This window comes from Lathyrus oleraceus, chromosome 3 (assembly GCF_024323335.1).
Source record: "Lathyrus oleraceus cultivar Zhongwan6 chromosome 3, CAAS_Psat_ZW6_1.0, whole genome shotgun sequence".
Lineage (NCBI taxonomy): Eukaryota > Viridiplantae > Streptophyta > Magnoliopsida > Fabales > Fabaceae > Lathyrus > Lathyrus oleraceus.
Window position 1 is genome coordinate 198,923,968 of NC_066581.1, and position 8,942 is coordinate 198,932,909.

Genomic DNA, 8,942 nt, shown 5'->3' on the forward strand with positions numbered 1-8,942 from the left:
GCAATTGTAAGTCCCTGCAAGTTGGCATTTGCTTTCCTATGATCATATGTTGGATATTGGTATAAGTCCAGACAGATTGGCATCCGGTATCTACTTTCAAGTTTCATTTTGTTTTAGGAGATTAGTGTAAGTCCATTGAGTGGCCTCTGATATCCAGTTTTGTTTTAGGAGATTGGTGTAAATCCATCTATTGGTATCTGGTATCCGCTTTGTTTGTGAGATTGGAGTAAGACCATTGATTGGCATCCGGTATCATTTGCTTGCTTACATTATTATTATCCATTGCCTATTCCAAAGGACACACTTGAATCATCTCCTATATGATCTCAAGAAGTGAACCTTCTAAGAAGTTTTACTTTCCATCCTCATCCATTCATCCCCATTATGTCCTAAACCTTTTCACACTTTGATTACAAATTTGACATAGATATTGTGCAAACATCTTCATGCTTTTCAAACTAAAAACCTGGACCCCAAGTCCTTGACTTTTTTCAAACTCCATTTCATAATACTTCTTTGAATTAACCTTAATCATACTTTGACTCCACTTTCATAATCACAATCAATTAACTTCACCCATTCAATTGTTTTGGCTTTGTCCATTGTTAATCTTTTCATGCATTAGCCATAGGTTTCAATTATCATTGTGGTTGATGTAAATCTTACCTATCCTTAGTGAGTCGACTATAAGACTTCCGTACTGAAAACAGGGTTAACCCCTCTAGTGCGTCGAAGCTATCCTCACATGGTGGATGTTGGTTTTGGTCGAGTTTTCTCCCATTGATAATGAAGAGCCTCAGTGCTATTGTTTAAAATTGAATCCACCAACTTTTGGAAGTCTTTTAGCCGAACTACGACGTTTTGATCCTTACCTTTGATGGAAGGTACGTAGGCAGCGGGTTCATCCGTTCAAACCCAATAATAAAATTGTATATTCTTTCCTCATCATCCCAATCATGTTTGCACAATGTTTATGTCATAACAAATAACAATTTAGTACAACAAGTGTGAAAAGGGCTCCCTAGGAGTACCTAGGACGTGATGGGTGCCTAACACCTTCCCATTGCGTAATTTACCCCTTACCCAGACTCTCTGATCTTTTTATTAGTTTTCTACGTGTAAAACTTCTTAGGCTTTTGTTCGCTTTTTAGCCAGTCCTTTGGATAAATAAAAGTGCGGTGGCGACTCGAAATTTCATTGTATGCTTTGCTTATGGTTTAATCGATAAATCATATAGCGACGAATACACCGCTACAGTGTCCTCTTGCGATAATATAGGGTATCATTATTGTGCCCTCTAAAAGTTTGCCTAAATGAATCCTCTCTTCGCAGTAAACTAGATTTCCAAAACGATAATATGAGAACAAGGGCTCTCCTAAAATATAAATGCTTAAAGACATACAAAAACCACAAAATGATAAAATCAACTATTTAGCACATGAATGAAAGCAAAAAGTCCATTTAAGATTAAAATCGTAAACAAGGTTTGAATACAAAAGTCGTGTGATTAATTACTAGGAAAGGAATAAAAAAAGAGCGATTATAAAAATGATTATACAACAAAAATAAAATTTTGGTGCAACGAGCATAGTCACCTCATATAGGGTTTTTCTTATATCGTCTTGGATGATCCTCACCTCCCAATCAGGATTTACCGTAGTCCTGTGATATAGAAGGGGTGTACACCCCTTTTTAAGAATAGGGTGACATCATATTCAACCCCTTCTTCCACCTTACCATCACGAATGATCTTAAATAGACTAAGCTCACCCGAATTAAGCGTAGGAAATAGAAAGAGAACTTTCTTCTTTTCCTTATCGAAGGTCTGGTCGAAAGATAACATGGACTCCATAAGGGAATCTTCTAAGTGGACTTGTAACACACCATTTGTGACATCATCAACCTCGATTGTCTCCTTCAAAGCCTTTATGTTCTCCCATGCATTACTCATCGTCCTATTTAGTTTATAAGCATATTCATTATACTTCATCTTTGTCTTCAACTATTCCATAAATTATCGCGCCTCTTCGTGCTTTTTCTCAAGGGAGGAAATCCTTTTAGACATTGATTCCAACAACGTCTTCTTCAGATAGAAACTCTCCTTCATCATACCCAAATCAATTTTCAACTTTTCCTCATTCTTCTTTACCCGTTCATACTCTTAAAACACAACTCTCCCATAAGAGTGCTCCTTAACATATAGGTTTCCATTGTCTAAAATAGATGGTTCGAGCCCATCTTCCTCGTCGTATGCAGCCTATTTGACACATCAAAATGATCATATATATATAACCAATGCCATCAAATCCATTTTCCCATAAGGAGGGCACCTCTTAACTTCTAGGAGGCACTAAAGAAGATACTCGTTGAGAGGAGCCTAACACACCATCATTAAAGGAAACTCACTTCTCCAGGTTTATGGAGGCACTCGCCTCCAAGTCTATATGAATCTTCCCTGAGTTAACTTTATGTTTCTTGACATTGGGTGAATACTTGATATCTCCAAGTGGAGGTCTCACAATGGAAATATGTGTGGCCCGAATAAACTTGCTCTTATATACCTACTTAATCTTTTTTGGAATATGACTCAACAAATCAGACATATCACTTTTTTTATTGGAGCAAAAGCTCACTCTTTGATACTAATAAATTAGTGATTCTCTCTGCATAAAATAACATCAAAGGCAAGAAATAAAACATAAACAAACACATATAAATATAACACATTTGCGTAAATAATCATCAAACACCGACTTGTCCTCTCATACTCCAACAACTCCCTAACATTTATAACAAATAATTGTTCAAAAAGTCAACACTATGATTTTCCGCATCACAAAGTCTATCACATTTGAAACCTAGTACCAACTCGGGCTCGACCGTCCAATAAGGAAGAAATCAGTGTTATATGTCATCCTAAAAAATAACATCAGGATAATGAGTGTCGCTCGCACTTGGACACACCTGTCATTCCAATTCTTATATTTAGACGAATACAAAATTGATAGTCCCTTATTAAAAGAGACACTTATATAGTACAACGACCTTCATCAACCTCTTTCGTTTCGTAAAACAAAAAAGAAAATATCCACAATAAACGTGTTTTCAAAGGTCAAGCAAAGGATATTAAACCCGGACACAAAAGTCCATTTGTTAGAATAAAATTGTGAGTTGCATGATGGATATTTTGGATGAGACGTACTTACTTACTTAGACATAATTACAAATAAATAATGTACAATCCCAAATAAATAATGTATAATCTCAAATAAAATAAATAAATAAATAATGTTTATCATACACTTAAGTAAATGTATGGATTAAAAGTAGAAAAAATTAAATAATGTTACTCCCTCCGTTCCTTTTTAAGTGTTCATTTCTGGTAAAAAAATGTTTCTTTTTAATTGTCACTTGCAAAGTTCAAGGTAATATTAATTACAATTTTGTCAAAATTACTCCTAGATAATGATTACAGAGGAAGAAAAAGTAAAATGAATGTAATATATAATTAAGGGTATTATAGGTTATTGTTTGAAAAATAACAATAATGATTAGCTTGTGTGTAAAAAGTTAAAAAATAATATTTAAAAAGTAACTGATAGAGTAGATGATTTGACTAAATTATACTATTTTCATTTGTGCATGGTTTGTGACTAACTAAGACTTGCTTTCTTTGGATGCTCTAATATCTCTTGAATTCAGCTATAAAAAATCAGAAAAAAGCGTAAACATATTCCATAATTTTCGTCTCTTTCATCCAAATCCAATGAAGGCGACTACTAGCATTCAACGTGTCACGTGTTTCACATTATTACTTGGGAGTGGATTTTCTCCGAATTGTTTATCCAGTAAATTAAGAACCACACGTTAAAAGGTTAAACATTCTATAAGTATCAACACCCTCCCACTTAGTCCTTACACCATTCAACCTTCTAAATTTCCAAACCCACCAAAAATGAGAACCATGTTTAGTGGAGCTGCAATAGCTCTAAGCTTCCTCTCCCTCCTGTTACTCTCACCAGTTGCATTCTCAGAGAAATGCAACCCACAAGACAAGAAAGTTCTTCTCAGAATCAAACAAGAACTCAACAACCCTTACCTTCTAGCCTCATGGGACCCAAAAACTGATTGTTGTGACTGGTACTGTGTCGAGTGCGACATCAAATCTCACCGCATCACCGCCCTAATCATGCAATCCTCCGTCCCAGACACAAATCTCTCCGGCCATATCCCTCCTTCCGTCGGTGACCTCCCTTATCTCCAGAATCTCGAATTCCACAAACTTCCTAGACTCACAGGCCCAATCCAACCCACCATAGCCAAGCTCAAAAACCTCAAATATCTTTTCATCGAATACACCAATGTCTCAGACTCCATACCCTCTTTCTTGTCTCAACTCAAAAACCTCCAGCTTCTTCATCTTTCCACCAACAATCTCACCGGCTCTATCCCCAGTTCACTCTCCCAGTTACCTAACCTCGAGTCCTTACACTTAGACAGAAACAAGCTCACAGGCCCAATTCCAGAATCGTTCGGTTCATTCAAAAAGCCCGGGCCGGATATCATCCTATCTCACAACCAGCTTTCTGGGCCCATTCCAGCTTCACTAGGCCAAATAGACCCAGAGAGGATAGACTTATCCAGAAACAAGCTTGAAGGTGATGCTTCAGTGCTTTTCGGGAGCAAGAAAAGGACACAGATACTTGATGTTTCAAGGAACTTGCTGTCGTTTGATTTGTCAAAGGTTGATTTTCCGAAACAGAGTTTGATATGGTTGGATCTGAATCATAATAAGATATATGGGAAGATTCCAGTAGCGTTAACGAAAGTTGAAAATTTGCAGCAGTTTAATGTGAGTTATAATAGGTTGTCTGGTCAGATACCGCAGGGTGGTGAATTGCAGAAGAGGTTTGATGTTTATGCTTATTTTCACAACAAGGGTTTGTGCGGGTCGCCGCTTCCAGCATGCAAAAAGTGATGGCTTAGCTAAGTTCTAAGTGAGTTTCTTGTATGTTTTAATAAAATAACTGTTACTCCTATTTGGGTACCATTTGAATATGGTCAATGTTAAACTGCTAAGTTGACCCGATGCTGTATTTCGTATTTTCTATGTGTACTTTTATTTAGGTGAGGATTGAGTTACCCCTCTTAAAAAAAGTTTGGTAAAATCACCTTATTAATGTGTCATTGGATAGAATATGTTGTCTATCATTAACATGTCAACTAACTGTTTATCATCATCCACTAATCAACTTAACAATCAATTGATCCAAGCAAAAAGACTCTCCAAAGACTTCCATATCAACATCATTTCCGTATAGCATAATATTTAATTTTCCTTTTTTTTTATTGAAGAGGATCGAAGACTGAGAACAAAAAGATTACATAACAACGTTCCTCATAGATGGGATTAGGCGGTGCGCTTATGCAGAATGGGCAGGTTGTATTTTATGCCTCGAAACAGTCGAAGGTTCATGAGAATTACCCTACTCATGACTTAGAGTTGACAGTTATGGTATTCATGTTGAAATTGTGGAGACATTATTTCTATGGTTTTAGATTTGAGGTATTCAGCAATCATAAGAGTTTGAAGTATTTGTTTGATTAGAAAGAACTGAATATGAGTCAGAGAAGATGGTTGAAAATTTTAAAGGACTATGACTTTGGTTTGAACTACCATCACGGTAAAGTCAATGTTGTAACAGATGCTTTGAGTCGAAAGTCCTTACACATGACAACGTTGATGGTTAGAGAGTTGGACTTAATTGAACAATTCAGAGATTTGAGTTTGGATTGCGAGGTGATTGCGAGTAGTGTGAGATTGGGCATGTTAAAGCTAATTAGTGATTTTCTTAATGAGATCAGAGATAGTTAGAAGTTAGATGTAACTTTGGTTGATCGTCTGTCATCAGTTAATGATGACTAAGATTTTAGAGTCGATGAGAATGAGATTCTAAAGTTTTGGAATAGAGTGTGTGTACCTAATGTACTGGAACTTAAGAAGACTATTTTGGAGGAGAGTCGTTGAAGCGATTTGAGTATTCATCTTGGGGATACCCAAATGTACCAAGATCTAAAGAAAATGTTTTGGTGATAATGAATGAAAATAGATGTTGCACAATTTGTATATTCATGTCTGACTTACTAGAAGTCAAAGATTGAGCAACAGAAACCGTTTGGACTGATGCAACCATTGGATATTCCCGAATGAAAGTGAGATAGTATATCGATGGATTTTTTTACTGGTTTGTCGAATAATCCTAGAAGGCTTGATACGATTTGGGTAGTTGTGGTTAGGTTGGCTAAATAAGCACACTTCATTCCGATTGAGATCACTTTTCTATTAGAGAAGCTGATTGAGATCTATATTGCGGTGATTGTGAAGCTTCATGGCATTCCATCAAGTATTGTGTCAGATAGATATTTGAGATTCACATTCAGGTTTTGGGAGAGCTTGCAGGGAGCTCTGGGTACTAAGCTGAAGCTAAGCTCTGCTTATCATCCATATATTGATGGTCAGACTGAGAGGGCAATCCAGTCTTCAGAGGATCTTTTGGGGGTTTACGTATTAGAGCAAAGAGGTGCTTGGGATGGTTTTCTGCCATTGATTGAGTTTACATATAATAACAACTATCATTCGAGTATTGGAATGACGCCATTTAAAGCGTTGTATGAGGGGGTGTAGAACTCCTATGTGTTGGTATGAGTTTGGAGAAAGTGATGTTCTTGGACCAGAGATTGTGAAATAAACTATAGAGAAAGTGAAGATGATCCAAGAGAAGATGAAGTCATCTCAGACTAAACAGAAGAGCTATCACGATAAGTAGAGGAAGACTTTTGAATTCCGAAAGGGCGATAATTTGTTTTTTAGAGTCACACCTGTGATTGGTGTTGGGAGAGCTTTGAAGTCTAAGAAGCTCACTCCTCATTTTATTGGTCCCTATCAGATTTCCTAGAGGATTGAAGTTGTTGCTTATAGGGTGGCCCTACTACCGCCCCTTTCGAATTTGCATGATATTTTTCATGTGTCTCAACTTCAGAAGTATATTATCAATTTGTCACATATAATCCAGATGGATGATGTGCAAGTGAGAGAGAATCTGACTGTTGAAGTATTGTCCATAAGGATCGAGGATAAAGAAGTGAAACAACTCAGAGGGAAGAATATTGCTTTAGTGAAGGTTGTATGGGGAGGACCTGTTGGGGGGGGGGGGTCTGACTTGGGAGCTAGAGAGTCGAATGAGGGAATCCTATCTGGTATTGTTTTCGCCAGATAATTTTCAAGGACGAAAATTCTTTTAATTAGGGGAGAATTGTAACACCCCAACTTTTAAATAGAGTATAATATCTAATTGTTGGCGTGAATTGTTCATTATAATTGATTTTAATGTTTTTGGAGTATATGAGTATTTTGATAATTTACTAATTACTGGATATCTGAGATATGAAAGCAGATAAAATAACTTTATTATGGAATTATTATAGATAATTAGTTATTAAAAATTATATAATCCTGATAAAAAAATTATTTGAGTTAAATGTTTATTTAATTTAAATATTTATATAAATTAAATAATATTTTAATAAAATAATTAGGATTTTGGATCATTTGTGTGATTAGAACGAGGTATGAGGTGAGAGGAGAGAAGTGGAGATTAAATTGGGAAAAAGTATAAACTTGAGAATTAAGAGTCATATAAATACTAAAGTGTAGGAAGAAGGTAGGTTTTAGAAATTTCTAGCATGCGTGAAAAAGAGGTTGAAAGAGGAGAGACAATTTTTTGGAAGGAGAGCGGAGTCTGTGAAGAGGAACCTAAAAGTTGCTAGAACTTTCATCCTTGCCAGAATTCTAAGGTAAGGGGGAACTGTCTACTGATGGGTGACTTAGGCATGCAGGATAATGAGGGTTCCTTACTGTTAGTTGACAAATTTCAGCTAAGGGAAAAGCCAGTTTCGACCAGGGGTTTTGTCGGAAGCTCCTCGACAGAAGGGTGAATGAGTCTTCCGGTCGGCACATGCAAGCTTCGGTCGAAGTTGAAAGGTTTTGAGCGGAGAATGGGAACGTGGGCACGCAAAGGGGTCGTGGGTAGTTATGCGCCAAGATGGGGAAGTGGACCGACACGTGGCACCACGAGAAGGCTTTGTAACCTCCCGACGGTTATTTTCAACTAGTATTTAAGCCAATGTTAGGGGAAATTCTAGAGGGTGGCAATTTGAACATTGGCAGTAGGGGTAAAGCTTGAAGTACCAAAGCGTTTACGAGAAAAAAGTTACTCTCCTCACAAACAATGTATTTTGCCTCCACTTTACAAGTCATTTAATCTTCGCAAAGTTTATCTTTTGTCTTGTCTCACTTTATCGTTTATCATCTTTGTTTCAGTACTTTATCATTTCTACTTTTCATTTTACCTTTATTATTTCCCTGACTCGTCAAGAGTCTCGTTTACACCCTTTCAACCAGTCAGAAATATTGTTTACCAAATAGTCATACACCCAAAACACTAATTTTAGGACTCTTTAGCTGGTCCTGCAAGTAAACCTCATATAGGAAGGCTAGAGATTGTTGCGCGAAACAACAAGTTGGAACACCCAGTGGGACCTCGACAATGTTAAGTTGTATGCGATTGCAGAGTGGAAAAATGACATCTCCTAGACCCCACAAATAAACGTCTTTGGCGGGAGACACAATGACGCCGCAGGCCATTGACACCGGCTCTAGTATGGCGTCGACGGTTTCAACATCATTTATAGGACCAATTCAGATGTCGTGTCAGCCACAAACGCTGGCACCGACAACCATGGGAATTATGGGGCAACATATGCCCAGTTACACTACTCTCATACAGAGAAAGTTGGGAATGCCGACGGAGTTAATGGAAAACATGCATAACCCCGATTCGACTTACAACGATACCTCGTCATCTCCATTCCCTTGTTATTAG

At 37.2% G+C, this 8,942-nt stretch overlaps 1 protein-coding gene across 1 annotated transcript; it reads left to right on the forward strand.

Moving 5' to 3' along the window:
- Positions 1-3,897: 3,897 nt before the first annotated feature.
- Positions 3,898-5,223, forward strand: LOC127126259 (polygalacturonase inhibitor). The gene has a single exon (XM_051055149.1). It carries the CDS (start codon positions 3,956-3,958, stop codon positions 4,976-4,978), a length of 1,023 nt encoding a protein of 340 aa, XP_050911106.1. The 5' UTR covers positions 3,898-3,955; the 3' UTR covers positions 4,979-5,223.
- The last annotated feature ends 3,719 nt before the right edge of the window (positions 5,224-8,942 follow it).

Excerpts from the sequence above, each read along its gene's own strand:
- LOC127126259 (XM_051055149.1), top strand. The coding sequence starts at position 3,956 with ATGAGAACCATGTTTAGTGGAGCTGCAATAGCTCTAAGCTTCCTCTCC.